Source organism: Oratosquilla oratoria, chromosome 18 (assembly GCF_046742065.1).
Source record: "Oratosquilla oratoria isolate Oo_2021 chromosome 18, ASM4674206v1, whole genome shotgun sequence".
Lineage (NCBI taxonomy): Eukaryota > Metazoa > Arthropoda > Malacostraca > Stomatopoda > Squillidae > Oratosquilla > Oratosquilla oratoria.
In genome coordinates, this window is record NC_134794.1 from 21,413,614 (window position 1) to 21,432,895 (window position 19,282).

At 39.5% G+C, this 19,282-nt stretch overlaps 1 protein-coding gene across 3 annotated transcripts in view; it reads left to right on the forward strand.

Annotated features, from left to right (window-relative positions):
- SREBP (Sterol regulatory element binding protein) overlaps positions 1–19,282 on the forward strand; it is a 75,654-nt gene that overhangs the window by 46,258 nt on the left and 10,114 nt on the right. For 2 of the 3 annotated variants that reach the window (XM_076201677.1, XM_076201676.1), the window contains exons 2-5: positions 5,010–6,004; positions 11,998–12,246; positions 16,551–16,761; positions 17,027–17,211. In XM_076201677.1, coding sequence (XP_076057792.1) covers positions 5,024–6,004; positions 11,998–12,246; positions 16,551–16,761; positions 17,027–17,211 — 1,626 coding nt within the window. In that variant the 5' untranslated portion in view covers positions 5,010–5,023. Of the gene's footprint in view, positions 1–1,798; positions 1,966–5,009; positions 6,005–11,997; positions 12,247–16,550; positions 16,762–17,026; positions 17,212–19,282 lie in introns of those variants that run through there. The other variant, XM_076201675.1, reaches the window with a different exon arrangement.

Consider the following 19,282-nt stretch of genomic DNA (forward strand, 5'->3'; position numbering starts at 1 on the left):
GTATATGTATGTATGTATGTATGCCGGAATCCGGCAATCTTTCTATTTCCCCCCTCCTTTCCATAATTTCTCTCCATTCCTTCCTATTCCTCCATGGTGCTGTAATATCAAAGTAATGCGGAGGCATTAATTTCTACTGCTTGTATGGGAATGTTTTGCTCTTAATGCCGAAGGTGCATTAGTTGCCGGATCAACATTTTCCCCCTCATACCGGTAAGAGGTAGGTCAGCATGTTGGTGCCTCCTCGCGCTATCCACGAGGTCTGAGCGAATTGGCACCCACCCATCAGGGCGATGTCAATTCGTAGTAAATACCAAGAAAGTAAACCTTTGGACAACATCCATAAATAAATATATCCTGGACCCGCCTCTGTAATGTCATGTTCGGAGATTCAGCAATGAAAAAGAAAGAAAAACTTGTTCGTTTCTTAAAACTGGAACTGTATGCGGAGGAAAAATCTTCTTCCGGGATTTCTACTAAAGCTGATGGATGCTATAAGTATATAACGCTTAGGCTTGGTTCTGTGATGGACGTTTATTCTGGCTGTCGCCAAGTTATTTCATTCAGCGTAAGTGTTTAAATTGTCTCCGACTTCACTAAATTCAACAACTGCCGTATATTTGAAATGCCGTCAGGTTATTTATTTCAGCTGAGAGGAGCCCTCTCCGCAGCGGGAGGGTCAATTCTTTGTTAGTAACAGTCAGTTAGTGTCTGGCCTTCAGGAGAGTAAGGTCTACCCGGGATTGTGTCTGGGATAAATTTGTTGTTGTTTTGAGGCCACCAGGTGAGTTTGGCTAGGACCGTTGTTTTATTCTTGTTAGCGTCCATCAATTTTATTCATCAGTAGGATAACCTTTCATTGGCGAAGGGATTAATGAAAGTACATGTCCCTTCAAGATTCTACAAAAATGGGTGATGTTAAAATGAACTGTGATGATACCAAGACAAAAAGTAGAGGAAACTACTGGGCAGCATCTTGCAACACTCGGCAAGACAAAAATCAGAATGGAATATACTAGCGCACGCAGGACTTGTAATTGTATGTCTGCAAAGCAGATGATCTTACATATCTTGGTTCAAAATATATAAGAATTATTATAGGTGTACTAAAACAAATCACATGAGAAGGGGTGCAACTATTTACTAATTTTGTGGTTGCAATACAACAGATTAAAATTGTCATGCGTCCAATTGAACAACACATGTACGCTTCAACATGAGCGATATTTATCGCGACTGCTCAAGTGTACCGCGCAGCTGAATTAAATCGTCTGGCGACCAAAACAAAACGAACACCGGGGTCAACTCCATCGTGCATGAAACAGGATTTTGTTGAGCTAAGAAACACACATCGCACTTTATTAGATAAGGCTACTCTTTGATGCTACAAACATGTAAATGTATTATTCAGATTCCGTGACTGTTCACATAGTTTTTACACTGTATGTGAAAGCAGTAAGCTATAAAAGTATACTAAACATTTTCGTGTGTATAAGGTACTCGCGGGAGCGTTGCCATTATACAAATACTTAAGACTTTTAACTAACTAATGGTACTTTGTAGCTCACAATCTCAACGCAGGTTCATATCAATCAGATGATCTTACAAAGCTCCTATGAGTAATTCGCATTAATGCTTGGGTTTTTACGTCTCTTTAGTAACTCTCAAATGTATTACTGGCATCGTCATGTGTTTACGTGCTACGTCACGGCACGATGACGTCAAATCGCGCGATGGTGTACTAGGCTTGTGATTGGTGGGTTCTCAGGCGGTTATCGCTTATGATTGGCTGCAATCTATGAGGCAACATCGCGCCATGGTAGTGAAGTCCGGAGATCTTTGTAGGAAGGATGTCTAATGCATCTCTTCCACCATTACTAGGACGAGGTCAACGTCAACCTTGTTACAGTGATACCTTCATCATGGAGGGTGATGTTGTTCTTCCAGATGACTTTGTTGAGGAAGGTAGGACAGTGCTACATGTGTCGTGATCCAAGTATTAGATTGCACGTGCGTATGTTGCAGGGCGATGTTGATTCACCTCAGGTGTGCAAGAATTAATTACACGGTAGAAATCTATATTTCCTCTTATGGTTTATACGACTGCAATATTTGTGATATTGTGTCTTCGGGATTAAAATGAAGAGGAGGTAGTTGACAGTAACTTATGTTTTAATGCCCTAGTGTTACCCCCCCACCCCCTTGCATTCTGTGGGCAATGACATTGGTCATGCAAGATCATGATGAAACAGATGGATTCCAAAGGCGTTATGAACTTATAATACAAGTTGTTTAGTGTTTGTGCATCATGTGAGGTGTGGTTACCAGTTCTTGATCTACTAGAATTAATAAGATATCTCGGCTATATCATCAGTATTTTCTCATTAGTGCAACATGATTTTATTGTAATCATACCCCTATGTTCTATGTTGGATATCACTTGTGTGAAAAGTCAAAGGCACCAGTGTGGCTCCATATCTACATTAATAGTTTTGTATCAAAGTCAAAGAACCCTTCTTCGATAAAAGGTTAGATTTCTTGTTGAGATCTTTTTCTGAAGGGGACTGGCAGAATATTGAATTGTCATTTTGGGGTTCTATTCCAGTATCATACAAACACTTTTTTTGAAAGGTAATTTTTTTCTTTGGTATGGTTACATTAGGTTAACCACTTCAGTATGATGACGCATAGATAAGTGTCAGTAGGCATGAGTGGGTACATGAGGATGCTGGTGTCAGTGTCTTGATTATATATATATTTTTTGAAGTTGTGTATGAGTTACCCCCAAGTTCTGTGAACTTGTTTGATCACATTTTCCGTGTTTTTTTTTTACTCAGAATAAAAGAGATAAGTAATACAGCAATGACTATAATGCAAGTAGTGTGATGGTAATACATATGGCAATCGATATTGCCTGTGAGAATTTGAGTTGTACTGAACTGGTTAAGTGAGGTATGTTGTGTGAAGTTAAGAGCTATTGGATAATCATTATCCATTATCATAATGTAAGCTTCAGATTAATTGCCCATGTTTGTATGATTCTGGAATTTTACCAAATTTCTGTCTAAAGGTAACACTGTAAATTTATATTTTATCACAAATAACCAGTGTGTGTCATTATAGACTACTTTTGATGAGATTGGGTCATGGAGGGCAGCAGAAGGGAGTGGTAGTGGAAGTTACAAGTAAACATCAGTCTTCTTGGAGTGGAGGCTAGTCTCTGGCCATATTACTGCATGACTGGTTTATAGGAATGTCACTGAAGTCCTTAGTGTATTAACATAACAACCTCATATGGAGTAGTCTTGCCTGGTAGGGCCTCGATCTATGAAAGCTTCCCATGGGAGCCTAGGCAGGGGCTGAGTCCAAAGTACCAAGTATCTGACACAAGTCAGTCATCATTAATGACATAAGTAAAATTCAGGTATGACTGGTTGGGTGTGTTGCATGTAAGATTTCAATTTGTAGTTAGTGAGTTGATATGATAATGTGAGGTAATGATTAGAAGGTTTCATGTAGTTAATGTCAGAGAATTATCTACCTTTAGGGAAGAAGTGTGAAAGTTCTGCTGATAAGGTGATTGTAGACATCAACATTGGTGTATTGGAGGGATATGAATTTTGTATTAATGACTAGGTAACCCCAACCCTCACCCGCCCCAGTGGTAACTCTAAAAGTTCTGTTGGTTGGATGCTGGACTGGCCAATTTCTTTATGGACTGTAGTAATCACTGCTTCAATCTTTATGGAGAATCTTGTCAGCCGGACTGGCCATGAACTGTTATAGCAGTAAAGATAGTTACTGTAGGTACTTGTATGGGTTTGGTCAGTCACTGACCAAGCTGAGGAAGTCCTCCATTCCCTCCAGGATGTCCTGAGTCTAGATCCTTTTCTGAACCACTTTTGGAAGGACATTGTTGTGGCTGCAGGAGTATACAAGAGTTATTATGTGCAGGTTTGTCCTCCATTGATACTAACCTTTTCATGTAAGGAAAGCCATGCCTCTTGCTTTGACCATCACCTTTGTATATCTATGTACTAAGGGTTTTTTCCACCTTATAAGGGAGAATCGATCACCTTTGTACTGATTCTAATTGTTTGGGGTTGGATGTAGTCAAGATTCTAAATCAGGGATTCAAAAAGGATTCAAACTTGGTGAATGGATGAATATCAGTTGTCAGGAGGCTAATCATAAATCCAAGGGCATTACAATTTGTACTCTTAACTTTTCCAGCACAATGATGCCTATGTAGGTGTCATGATGTACAAGTGAGTACACAATGATGCTGGCATTGGCATCTTGATCATATATATTTTTTGTAGTTGTACATGAGTTACCCCCGGATTCTGTGAATTGGTTTGATCATGTTTTCTGTGTTTATTATTACCCAGAGTGAAAGAGAATAAGTAATACAGCAGTGACTATATTTTGTAATGTAGTGTGATGCATTGTAGATATGGCAGCTGATGCTGTGAGCAAGAATTTGACTTAACTAAAGGGTTAAGCCTTGTGGTAACATTGCAGAAGTATGTACAGAAGCATTTTCTAACTAATGGCGATTAGCTAAACATGCTACGAGAGGCTTAGGCACCTTAACTTACACTCTCTGGAAAGACACAGAGTGCAGGGTGATCTAATAGAGGTGTTCAAGTGGATCAAAAGATCAAGGGTGATGCAAATGAGATCATATTAAAGAAGGAAATAGGGAAGAATTGGTTTACTAATAGGGTGGTCAACAAATGGAATAAACTTAACCATGTAGTTAGTGCTGAAACTGTTGGTTGTTTTAAGAAACGGACAACTTTATAGATGGGGATGACAGGTGGTAATGGACATGGAACTGCCTAGTGTAAGCCTTATGGTCTTTTGCAGTCTCCTTTGTTCATATGTTATGCATCACATAAAATTGAGAAAGTGGTTTAATTTGAGACTTGATGTAAAATTATTATACTAGGTAATTTTTTGTTTCAGCAGTTACTCATAATATTTTTTCTTTTCTAATCCAACAGATTTTCTAAGTCAGATGAATTGGCCAGATCTAGAGCTGGATGACATCAAAGATTGGGATTGTGATTTGGGAGAAGTATTGAGGCAAGATGATGGTACTTTAAACACAGCATCTCCTGTTGTGGACACCTCTGTTAACCATACTGCCTCTCTCAGTCATAACTCAACACCAACACATGGGGTAAGCCATGCTGTGAACACAATCAATGCCCCAGTTGACATAGTCCGCTCCAATGTGCCTGTAAACATCAAAGGTGAGAAGTTCCTTGTACAGGCCAATCAGCAGCAAGTGCTCCAGCAGCAGATCCACGGAGCAACACGTATAGAGAATGTCGCCACCTCAGCTAGCCCAGTAGTTCGTCAGGTAGCACATGTTGCTCCCAGAGTTGATGGCCAAACAGTTGTTGCAGTTCCTGCAACTCTTGCCAACAGCACTGGGCTGGCTACAACTCAGTACCAACAGGTCCTGACACAACCACCCCAACAGGTTTTGCAACAGCAAGTAATTCAACCACAACAACAGTTGATCCAACAAAAGCAATCAGAACCTCAGCAGATAATCAAGCAGGTGGTCACAACTCAGTCACCACAAACAATCTCTTCAGTGGTACAACAACCCACAGTGATTCAACATGTAGTGGTTTCAAAGCCTGAGAGTCTCATAACGACCACCACGGGGACTCCAGTACAGACTCTCTCTCAAGCAGTTGTATACAAGAATACTGCACCAACTATTGCTACTATAGCCACACCCATTCAGACCCTTGATCCAACCACAGTGTTAGCAACTGGTATTCCAGTAGTTTTAGACTCTGATCGGTTACCCTGGGCCCGGGTGGTTAGTGGTACTATGAAAACACCCTCTGTAATTGCTCAGCAAACATTGCCAAAGGGTGAGAAGAGAAGTTCACATAATGCCATTGAGAAGAGGTACAGATGCTCTATCAATGACAAGATAACAGAATTAAAGAATTTAGTGGCTGGAGAAGAGGCTAAGGTAAGTTGATTTGATTTTGTTTATGTATTTACATTTTGTAATGAAGTGGGGTAAACCAGCTTTGGCTGTTGTGTCTGTCTGTCTGAATGTGCTCTATTTCATGCATGGCTTTTGACCAGACAGAAGGCAGTGGAGGGGAGGTGGATAGGGATGGCCTTTCATCCACAAGCTTACAAATGAAAACAAATGGGTGTAGGATAGGCAAAGGGTGGATGCATGCCTTGGTAGGTCACTATCCTTAGAAGGAGGAAAGTGGTGTTTGGCATATGCATATGTGTATTTACATAAGGGTTTGTTTTTGTGCTTGTGAGTTTTAGATGCATTTTAAAAACTGATTCATTAAAGTTTTGATTTTCACAATGTAGTTAGTTAATTCAATAAAAGAAAATTGGTCTTAAATTTTTCTATTTAGAATAAGTTTATATATATATGTGTGTGTGTGTATATATATATATATATATTTGAATAGAAAGGGTGGTGAGGTAAACGCCAGAAAACTATAGGTACTTTATTACTGACTATACTAACTTTTCATATATATATATATATATATATACACACACACACACACACACGCACATATACACATATATACATATATGAATGTATATATAAATACTTGTATATATATATATATATGTATGTATGTATATGTATATATATATGTATATGTATATACCTACACACTGAATGGTTCCCAGTGATCAATTAATATTTTTTTTCAACCACAAATAACTTTTAATTCCATGCCATTGCAGTTGAGACTGAGAGTCACTTGATGGAGGCATCCATTGGAAACTGAAACATGGACGAGCCGAGGATTCGAACCCAGCTAACCCGTAACAAAGTTACAGTGACGTAGCCCAATACGCTATGTCACTGTAACTTTGTTACGGGTTAGCTGGGTTCAAATCCTTGGCTTGTCCACGATTCAATTTCCAATGGATGCCTCCATCGAGCGACTCTCAGTCTCGACTGCGATGGCATGGAATTAAAAGTGATTTGTGGTTGAAAAAAATATATGTGTATATGTATGAATATATATGTGTGTGTATTTACCTAGTTGTACCTAGTTGTATTTACCTAGTTGTATTTTACGGGAAGGGGAGCTATGCTCGTGGGGTCCCGTCTTCATTTCTCATTTTATCTAAACAATTTTTAAATTCATGTATTGTTTTTGCACACACCACTTTCTCATCTAACTTGTTCCAACTGTCTATTACTCTGTGAGGAAAGCTGTTCTTTTTCAAATCTCTTCTATAGCTGTCTTTTTTTATTTTCTTTCCGTGTCCTCTTGTATTTCTGTCATCCCATTTTATCAGATTCTCTCTATCAGTAATTTCTATGCCTTTCATGATTCTGTAAATAGCTATCAAATCTCCTCTCTTCTTTGCTCTAGTGTCTGTAGTTCAAGTTTTTGTAGTCTCTCTTCATATGATAGTTTTGAGAGTGTTGGTGCCAGTTTTGTAATTGCTCTTTGTATTCTTTCAAGTTTTTTTTATACATTTTTTTGTACTTGGTGACCATATCGTTGCTGCATATTCCAATCTTGGTCTTATCAGGGTGATTAGGATTTTCCTCACCATTTCTTCATCCAGGTATGTAAATGCCACTTTGATTGTTCTTATTAAATTATAAGTTTCTCCAAAAATCTTATTTATATGTTTCTCAGGTGACATTATCCATAACAATGACTCCCAGGTCCTTCTCATTTTCTACTTTTTTTATTCCTTCTTCTCCCAAATTATATGATCCTGTTATTCTGTTTTTGCTTTATCCAAATTCCATTATACTACACTTTTTTGTATTGAACTCCATCTCCCACTTCCTACTCCATTCCTGTACTTTATTTAGATCTCTCTGTAGTGATTCACAATCTTCTTCAGTTTTCACTCTTTTCAGTAGTTTTGCATCGTCTGCAAAGAAGCTCATATAGCTTTCAATTCCTTCATCCATATCATTAATATATATAGCAAACATTATTGGGGCCAGAACTGTTCCCTGCGGGACACCGCTTATTACTTCATCCCATTTTGAGTGCTGGTTTCTTATCACTACTCTCATTTTTCTTTCTTGCAAAAAGTCTTCCATCCAATTTAGTAATTTACCTTGTATTCCTCCTTCAGATTCTAGTTTCTTAAGCAACTTCTTATGTGGTACTTTGTCAAAAGCTTTTTTTAGGTCTAGAAATGCACAATCAGCCCATCCATCTCTTTCTTGTATTATATCTATTAGCCTTGAATAGAAACATATTAAATTGGTGACGCATGATCGTCCTTGTCTGAATCCAAATTGCCTTGGATTTAGTACTTTGTTTTTTTCCAAGTATTTTACCCATCTATTTTTGATAATTCTTTCACAAATTTTTGCTATTGTACTTGTTAGAGAGACTGGTCTATAGTTGGTAGGTTCTTCTTTATTTCCTCCTTTATATATAGGTACTATATTTGCTTTTTTCCAATCTTCTGGAACTTTTCCTTCTTTCAAGGAACTGCTTATTATGCTATGTATTTTGTCTGCCAGTTCATTCCTGCATTCTTTCAGAATCCAGTTTGCTATTTCATCTGGTCCATGCGATTTTCTGACATCAAGATTACTCAAGTGTATCAATATTTCATTCTTTGATACTTCTATTTCTTCTATAGGGGGGGCTTTCTCTTTCCATTCAATCTCTTCAGGTTGTATGTTCTCCCTTGTAAACACTGATTTAAAATGTTTGTTCATAATTTCCGCCATTTCCATTTCCTCAGTGTATTCAACTCCCCCTTGTCTTAATTTCTCCAAATCTTGTTTGTTTTTCAGTTTATTGTTTACAAATCTGTAGAATAGTTTTGGTTGATCTTTACATTTTTCTATGACGTCTTTTTCATATTTTCTCTTTTCCTCTCTGCACGTTTGTACATATTCATTTCTATAACCGGTATATATTTTCCATTTTTCAGGTTTTCTGTCTTTTTTCCATCTGGTCCAGGCTTTGTCTCTTTTGTCTTTTAACTCCCTACAACTTTTGTTGTACCAGCATTTTACATATTCTTTTTCTTGTTTTTGTCTTGGGACATACTTTTCCACTCCTTTTTTGTAAATTTTTGTCAAAATATTCCATTTCTCTTCCACTGATGTTTCTTCTTTGTATATTTCTTCCCAGTTTTCTTGTTGAAAGAATTCTCTTATTTTATCAAAGTTTGTTTTTTCATACATCATTCTTCCTTTTCTATATTGTTAATTTCTTTTCATATATTTTTCTTCATTAAGTTCCAGTTCAATCAATATGTGGTCACTTTTACCTATTGGTGTTTTATATTCAATCTTGTCCACTATTCTAGGTTCAGATGTAATTAATAAGTCTAGTCTTGATGGTTCTTCTTCATTTCTATACCTAGTGTTCTCCTGTATCCATTGTGTCATTGTGTGGTCAATAATCATCTCAAGTAGAGCGTTTCCCCATGAGTCGTCTCCACCCTTTACTGTCATTTCTTCCCAGCAGATTTCTTTGCAATTAAAGTCGCCCATCATAACTATTCTTCCTCCATCTTCCATTATTTTATTCAATGTTATCTTTGTGTCCTCTAACATACTTTTATGTTCACTCTCCTCCCATGAGGCTGTTTTTGGAGGCACATAATTTATCACAAATTTTCTGCTCTTCTTATCTCTGTCTTCCACTTCTATCATAATCATCTCTACTGTATTCTTTCCATATATGACACCTTTCACGTTTATATCCTTCTTAGTCAGGAACATAACTCCACCCCCTTCCTTTTTCACTCTGTTTCTAATCCAATAATTGTATGCATCATGTCCTACACTGTTGGGTGGTAGTGGGCCTTTTAATTTTGTTTCTACAATTCCCATTATGTCTGGTTCTTTTTCCTTCAAATAATCATTCAGCTCATTCAATCCTGTTATTAATCCATCTATATTTGTGTAAGACACTCTTAGTTTTCTGCCACTTCCATTGTGTTCTCTGTTTCCCTTATGTTTTTCTTTTGTATGTCGAACTTCCTTAGTTTCATGTTCACTACTCTCCAATAGTATCTCTTTCTCTGACTCCGTTCTGTTCTCGTTTTTTTGCCTTAGCTTCCAGTCTTTTCTGTTTTTCTTCCTCTCTTTCCTCTTTATTCATTTCCCTTTTTATATTGTTCACTTAATGCTAGTTTCCCTGTTTTGGATAAGATATTCTCTGCCGTTGTTTGTGACTTGAATTTAATCTTGATTGGTCTGGTCTTGTCTGTGCTATACTTTCCGAGTCTAAATTTCTCTTCGATTTGTTTCATAATTTCTGGTTCATCTTCCTGAACTGATTCTAGTAATTGGCTTACTTTTTCATTTTCCTCTTTGATTCTTGTGGTTCTATCTGGGTTGTGTTTCTCTTCCATTCCTAATATAATTATACATTTCTTCTTGTCTGCTAAATCTCTTACTATATTCTCCTTTTGTCTCATCACTTTAATAACTGAGTCTTCAGTATGTTCTTTCAATTGCTGTTTGACTATGTCAGTGAATGAAACCTTATTTCCTTCTTGGGTTGTTTTCCAATTCTTAGCTTCTTTAGCTATTGTCTCTCTGTTTTCTTTATTCTTCTTCAATTCCTCATTCTCCACCTTTACATCTCTTAACTGTCTTTTTAGGTCTTCTATTTCATCAGTTAAGTTTTTATTCGCCTTTTCTAGTTCTTCCAATCTTTCAACCCTTTGTAAAATGGTGTTCGTATGACCTAACCTACTCTCCAAGACCTCGATCACCTTATCAACCTCCTCTAGTCTTGTCAGTCGGGGGGGGGGGGGTTTATGTCCCCCCCACCCTCTTTAAATCCCTTGAAAATATTCTCATCACTTTCTACTGTATTGTTCCTATCTATACTTCTAATCTTTACATTCTTATTAGACATTTCGTCGTCTTCCAGTTGGGCTTGCGGTCGCTTGTTTACTTTTCGGCGGTCTGCTTGGGCCAAGTCCTCTACTTCCTCATTTCCTTCCATTTCCCCAGCAATCCCTCCCCTTCTCCTCTTTCCTTACTTTCCCACTACCCCACGAGCAATTTCCCCCCCCACCCTGTAAATACAAAAAGGCACTTCTCTTTGCGTTGGGATCCACAATCTGCACTTTTCTTCAGAACGTTCTTCAAGCCGTCCGTTCGTTGAAAGTGTGTGTGTGTGTGTGTGTATATATGTATATATAATGTTCAATACATGCGAAGATCTGGAGTCTGGGATCCATGTTGAAAGGGAGAAGGGTAAACACCAGACTCAAAGTGGGAAGTTTAAAGCCCTGATGTATGTATATATATATGTGTGTGTGTGTATATATATATGTATATGTGTGTGTGTATATGTATAATGTATATGGCATAAGGTGTAAAACACCAAATACCATATATATTTACAACACAGAAGTTTTAACTTAAACACTAATCAACATTTACACAATACAGACAGCAATACAAAATTTCTTTTGTTATATGGGCCAAACTGGTGGCCACAGCAATACCTTGCAGCCACAGGTCTCCTGCAAAAGATAATGATGTTTACATACTGATTGATTGACATTGTGGACATAACAAAAAATTCCCCAATGAACAAACTCTGGTGTGCTGTCTGCCTGTTTGTGTAGGGGGCATAGTGTGGCAAATCTCCAAATACCAAAACAAGGCTTTTTCTTGTGGTGTGCCAGATGTGGACAGTGCTTTGGCAGTGAGGAGGATGGACTGTAGTACTTGAACTGCTCGTGTGCTAATTTGGTCACATACTCTCATGTCATAGTTTGTTACTTAGTCTAGTGTGAGTGGACTTATATTAATATGTTTTTAGTTTATCATTCCTACAGAGAGGAGCCAAGATACAAGGCAGGGAGGGAATGAATGGGAATGGAGTATGTTGGGATGAAATGGGTGGGAGTGGATTTTATGCCTTTGGTTTTTGGCTATCTCCCTTGTTAGGGGGAAAAAGCCATTGGTATATGCATGTATTTTATTATTTATTTATTCATTTTTTGCAGCTTCATAAATCACAGATCTTGAAGAAGGCCATAGACTACATCCGATACCTGCAAAATCAGAATGCAAAGTTGCGCTCTGAGCTCAATACCTATCGCATGCGGGATGGCAGTTCAAAACTCATCGATCCCATTGGATCACTAACACCCCCACATTCTGATGTTTCCTCTCCTGCTAGATCACCATTTTCGGATACATCATTATCTCCTCCCCCACCCCTCAAAATGGAGGTCAAGGAGGAGGTAGGTGGGGTAAGTGCAAGAGGAATTTGAGTTTGTTATTCATGAAAGTATACATGATTATAAGTGTAATATATGTGCATATTTCTTTGTGAATGATAATATTTTACTTTTTAAAACTCATATATGTACAACCTTTGCTATACTGAACCACATTACACCGAATTTTGGCTATATCAACCCTCAAGTGACCTACCAACCATTCAGCTGATATTGTGGTGCAAAGTGATAAAACATCCAAGGCTTCCTCCCAAATAGTTCAATATATGGAGGGTTTACTGTAATTTACACTGGTTGGACAGTATACATGTACTAAATTTCCTTCTCATAAAGTGATCCAAAGTTTATTATGTGCACAAAGTATGAAATAACCTTTGGTTATATCAATGGTTCAGCTATAATGACCAAGCCTTCCTGCCAATTAGTTCAATATATAGAGGGTTTACTGTATGTATACACACACACAGACAAATGGTTGGTGTAGTAGAGAAAGTATTTGCACATCCATGGCTGCAGTCATTTCATTTGCAATGGAAGCGCTAGAGTTGGAAGAGAAAAAACATACATACATACATATACCAAGGCTTTTTCCCCCTTCCAAGGGAGGTAGCCAAAAAGGGAAAGGCATAAAAACACTCCCACCCATTTCATCCCTAAATACACTCCACACCCCTCCCACCCTTCCTCTCATCTGAGCACCTCCTGGATGACGGGTCATCCCTGCACCCTGCCCACCGCCCTGGGTCAGAAGCAGTGTCGCAAGACACAGTACATCCACAGCAAGGCCGCTTCATTTAATCGGCGACCCCCCCTCTCCGTCCCCCTTTGCATATAAGGCGAGGACGGGGAGAAATCCCTTCGGGCTGCGTTAAATTTACTCACACATACTACCCCACCCCCCACCCCCCCGCCCATTCCTCCTCATGCAGTCACAACATCATCCATATACAACCATTCTCCACTCACCTCTGTCTTCCGTCCACTCCCTTCCTTCCTCAACAGACATTCCCCTCTTCCCCAAAGCCCCCTTCACCCCATCCATCCACCTCATCCTAGGACATCCCCTCATGTTCACTCCCTCCACATCTGCCTTCCATACCTCTTTTACTAGTCTTTCTTCACTCATTCTTTCCATGTGTCCAAACCATCCTAATATTCTTTCATCAACCCTATCTCCCAAATCCTTTTTCACCCCTGTTCTCCTCCTCACCTCATTTCTCACTCTATCCAGCCTAGTAACCCCCACCATACTTCTCAGACACCTCATCTCAAACACATTCAAACTCCTCTCTTCTTCTCTTATGTTCCACGTTTCTGCCCCATACAGTGCTGTTGGCACAATCACTCCTTCATACAGTCTCCTCTTCGCATCCATTCCCAAATGTCTATTCCTCATTACACACTTTAAACCACCAAGGCATTTACTCGCTTCTCTCAATCTACATTCTACCTCCACCTTCACTCCACCTTTTCCTGCTACACTTGCACCCAAGTATCTAAAACTATCCACTTCCTCCAGTTGCTCTCCCTTAATGCTCACTTCCAGTCTGCTACCACTTTCACCTCTTGTACATCTCATCACCTTACTTTTACCCACATTTATCTTCAGCTTTCTTTCACATACTCTCCCAAACTCTGTCACCAACTTCCTTAACCCCTTCCATACGGTGCCGCACACGTAGGCGTCATGAGGAGCAAGTGGATTCGCGACGCTGCCATATCGGCGTCTTGATTATATTTATTGTAGTCGCCCCTGTGTTTTTACATTCTCCCAAATGCGCCCTTAATCCCATTCTCTGTGGTTTTCAAAATTCGCGGGTGAAAGAGAGAACGATCGATATAAGCGGCGACTATATTTTATGATGCGAATATTATTTCGTTACGTCGTACGGCTGGCATTGGCTGCTGCCCGCGAGATTTAAGTCCCGTATTGAAGTGGTTAATCCCTCCTCTGATCCTGCCACAAGCACAGTGTCGTCCACAAACAACAGCTGACTCACTTCCCACTTTCTCCATTTTCTCTAACCATCTCCAATCCCTGACCCACCACCCTTGCATTTACCTCTCGCACCACCCCATCCATGTATAAGTTGAACAGCCAGGGCGACATAACGCATCCTTGACGAAGTCCCACCTTTACTTCAAACCACTCACTCTCTCCATTTCTAATCCTAACACATGCTCTACTACTCTCATAAAAACTCTTGACAGCTCCCAAAAGCTTTCCTCCTATCCCATATATCTGCATAACCTCCCACAGTGCCTTTCTGTCTACCCTATCATAAGCCTTTTCCAGATCCATAAAAGCCCAAATAACATCCTTCCCCTTTCCTATAGCTTTCTCACATATCTGTCTTACCACAAAGATCTGATCTACACAACCTCTACCCGTCCTAAATCCACACTGTTCCTCACCAATTACTCCTTCTGTTCCTCTCCTAATCCTCTCAATTAAGATCCTCCCATAAGCCTTCCCTACTACACTCAACAGGCTAATCCCTCTGAAATTACTACATTCACACTTGTCCCCTTTTCCCTTGTAAAGAGGAACTATACAGGCACTACTCCAGTCCTCCGGTACTCTACCCTCTCTCCAGCAAACATTAAATAACCTCACCAACCAGTCCACCATCACTGAACCTCCCTTTTTCAGACATTCTGCATGACATCCATCCAGACCAGGTGCCTTACCTGCTTTCATCATCTTTACAACTGCCTTCACCTCATCCTTCCTTATTTCTCCTCCATTCTCCTCACTCATCACTCTCATTTTCTTCGCATTTCCCACTGCAGCTATCTTTCCTTCCCTATCCTCCTTCACATTCAGCAACTCCCTAAAATATTCTGCCCATCTTCCCCTCACTGCCATCTCTTCCATTTTCATCTCTCCATCTGTACCTTTTACCTTTTCTTCCCTACTTGATTCGCCTCCTCTTCCTCTCTTAATTTCTTTCCAAAACATCTTTTTATTACTTTCAAAATTTTCTGTCATACTCCTACCCCATTTCACATCTGCTCTCCTCTTTGCCTCCTTTACCTTTTGCTTTACTTCTCTTTTCTTTTCTTTGTACGTCTCATATGACTCCCCTGTCCTCTTTTGTAACCAATCTGTGAATGCTCGCTTCTTCTCTTCTACAACCTTCTTTGTTTCCTCATCCCACCATTCACTACCCTTTCTTCTATTTCCCCCTGTCCTTCTTGTTCCACACACCATCCTTGCACACTTTAAGACTCCCTCCTTGAACCATCCCCATTCCTCCTCCACCCCCATCTCTGCTCTATCCTTTACTCCCTCCCACTCCTCCTTGAGCTTCTTTTCGTACTCCTTCTCCTTTTCCTTTTCATTCAAGGAGTTCACTCTAAGAACCTCCCTACCTTTTGTCCCTTTCCTCCTTCTCCATCTATCCTCCACTCTCAGCTTACCTTCCACCAAAAAATGATCTGATATTCCCCCACCCTCTCCCCTTAGCACATGTACATCCTTAACTCTTCCTATCATAATCCTATTTACCACTACATAATCCACTACACAGAAAAAACAAAGCAAATATTGGTTTGATGGTTGTCAAGTTACCATATTTTTAGAAAATTTATAAGTTGATGTTTGGGTGGAACTTCTTCATTAAATGAATTTTAATATAATATGAAAACTTTGTGTGTGCACATTTTTTCTTTATGTGTGCTAATTGTAAAACGTGTGCACATTTTTTCTTTATGTGCGCTAGTTGTAAAACGTATGTGCGCATGTACATGTGCACAGCTTAGAATGTTGACTACTACACAGAAGACACTGAGCACATTATCTTACATTGCTCTGAACTAACATTCTCTAGACAATATTTCTTCCCAGAGTGACCTATCGGCCTGGCCTGTGGTCATTATTTTTAAGATTTGAGGATGGTAGTTGCAACAAATAGGATAGTTTCCTTGGTTCATTGATAGACTGTACTTTACACACCCCAACCTCCATGAACATTACTCAAGAATGGAAAGGAATTGACTAGTCCAAAACAGAGTTAGAAATAGGTGTACATTCTTTATTGTTGTTGTCATTGTCATCATCGTCTCCTCCTCCTCCTCCTCCTCCTCCTCCTCCTCCTCCTCCTCCTCCTCCTCCTCCTCCTCCTCCTCCTCCTCCTCCTCCTCCTCCTCCTCCTCCTTATATCTATCTCTGTCTGTCTGCCAATTTCCAGGAGTCTTTTACCGTATTGCATCAGTACTTTGTACAATTTTGAAATTAAAGGTCTTTATTTTTTCAGCGTTTCTTCCTCATCTTCATATTGTAGAGATTATAAATGAGTTAACTTTATCTTCAGGTTTTATCCCCGGCCAGTCCAAATTATGGTAAACAGTTGGTTCAAAGTATGGCTGATAAGTCACGAATGATGCTCTGTATGATGATGTTGACCATCTTGGCTTTCAACCCTGTGGCATTTATGCGAGGGAGTCAGTCAAAAGGTGGTTTGCTGTATACCAGTTCTCATGGAGCACCAGGAAGTTTCAGAACACTGCAAGGCCAAGATGAAGGTAAGAGAAGAAATAATATTTTAAGAAATGGGATTTTGATTGTTTGAAAGTAGCTGGTAGAGAAGATCTGATAACTTCTCATCAAATCCTATGAAGTAAGATTTGTTTTCATATGAATATATTGAACTATATGATTAATGCTAGATTGATTTTGTATGAAATGTACCAAAGTACATGTTCTGTATTTCAAGAATTTCAGGTATTCAGTTGTAGCAATTGGGTTGAAGAGCTATTTCACTGATGCTTTTTTTTTTTTTTTTTCCAGATGTTCTCTTTTCAATTAATAATCTGTTGTACTCCTCATTTACGGTTTGGGTGGTCAATGCCATTGTTGTACTGGTTTTCTTGGTGAAGATTTTTGTCTATGGGGAACCAGTCATGAGAAGAAAGTCAGATTGTGCTGAAAATTTCTGGAGACATAGAAAACAAGGGGACCTAGATATGGCAAAGGTAAGCTTGTATTTTTGAGATGGTGATAGCTATTTTAGAATATGAATTGAGATAGTATTTGTAATTATGGAATGTTATATGCAAGAGATTAAAGTGATTGGATGAGGGAAGACACAGCACAAAGGAAAGTTTTCATTGGCTCCTTAGTTTATTGTTGTTGTTGTTGTCGTTCCCTAGACTGTCTGTCCGAGCAGTCCCATCTCCCCAAGGAATGCCACAGCCGAAACTGGGTTTTCCCACAAATCCTTTATAGAGTGTATGTTGTGTTGTTTGCGTGCATGATTGTGTATAATGCAGTCTTCCATTATGTGTTGTATGGTATGGGGTGAAGTGTTACATCCTGGGCAGCTGTTCACAATGCGGTCATCCAGCCTCTTCTAGTAGCTTAGAAGTGCTGGGTGGTGGCCGCACCGCAGTCTGGCCAGGTGGACTCTGTCCTTTTGTGGGAGAGAGGATTCAGAAGGGTGGATATCAGGGGGTCTGGCATGCAGCAATGTGTTGTCTTTCAGTGTGTTAATGGAGCGGTGAGTGATATGATTATGAATATGTTTCCGGAGGCTGGTATTTGGTGGTTGTGGAGGAAGAGAAGAGAGTATCTGTTTGTGATACAGGTCTTTGGGTGTTGTTTTAATGTTTCTTGGTGTGTGTGGGTGTTCTGCTATGTAGTGTAGCGGGTGTGATGTGTTTGTGGTGGCTGTGGCAAGTGTTTGTGTGCCTCTCATGTCGAGGTGGTCCTTGACTTTGAGGACTTTTGTTTCATGGTGTAAATGGTCTGTAGGTGTTGTATTTGTGCAGCCTGTAATTGTTTTTAGAGCTTTGTTTTGTATGATTTGAAGGGTGTTGTGGTGTGTCTTACTGAGATTAGGAGCCCATGCTGGACTCGCATAATTCGTCACTGAGTGTATGCATTGTTTGTATATTGTTGTATTAGTTCCTTTGTTTTGTCCAAATGTTGTTCCAGTGATTGACTTAAGTGTGTTAAGTCTAGGTATGCATTTGTTTTTTATGTTTGTGATGTGTTGTTTGAAAGACATGGATGTATCGTATGTTACACCAAGAATTTTCGGTGTGTTTGTGTGTGGTATTAGAGTGTTGTTGATGTAGAGATGAGGTATGTATTTGTGTTCTTTTGTCCAGTTGTTGTTGTTGTAGATTTGGTTGGAGCTATTTTGAATCTGTGATGAACCATGTGTTGAGTGTATCAAGGTATGGCTGGATTATTTCTGCAGCTTTGTCTGTGTTACAATGTGTACATGTGATTGTTATGTCGTCTGTGTAGGAAGAGATTTGTATTTCTGAGGTGTCTGGTGTGGGTATGTCATGCATGTATAGATTAAAGAGCGTGGGGGATAGAACAGAGCCCTGTGGTACTCCATTCTTAATGTTGCTGATGTGCGATGATTGGCCATTATATGACACATAAGCATTCCTGCCTGCCAGATAATTGGCCAGCCATTTTTTGGTGTTATTGTGCATGTCTTTTATATATTTTATTTGTTAGATTGTGGCAGGGGATAGCATCAAAAGCTTTACTAATGTCTAATGTTATAAGAAGTGTTCTGTGGTGGGGCCTATCTGAATTGATGCCATCTAAAATTCTTTGTGTGAGGTTTATCAGAAGTGTTTGTGGAGTGTAGTGGCCTAAAACCATGTTGTGAGTCAGCAAGGGGAATATGTGGTGTGACAAGTGTAAGTATTAGGCGTTCAATGACTTTAGAGGGGGTGCAGAGAAGTGTGATTGGGCGGTGCGATGTTGGGATTGTTGGGTCTTTGTTTGGTTTTGGAATGGTGATTATTTTACCATGCTTCCAGATGTCGGGTATAGTGTTGTGTGAATAGCTGTAGTTTGCAATGTTTGTGAGTGCGTGTATACCTTGTGGTCCAATGTGTTTTAGGTGGATGTTACTTATGTTATCAGGGCCACAGGCAGATGAGTGCTTGAGATTATGTATTGTGTTTTGTCTGACTGTCTATGAAAGGTGTTTAGTCTGAGTCTGTGGGAAAGTCTTACGTTGAATAGTGCGTCGGTCGTCAGGGTGAGAAGTGAGATGGCTTGTCTGTGCAAAATGAT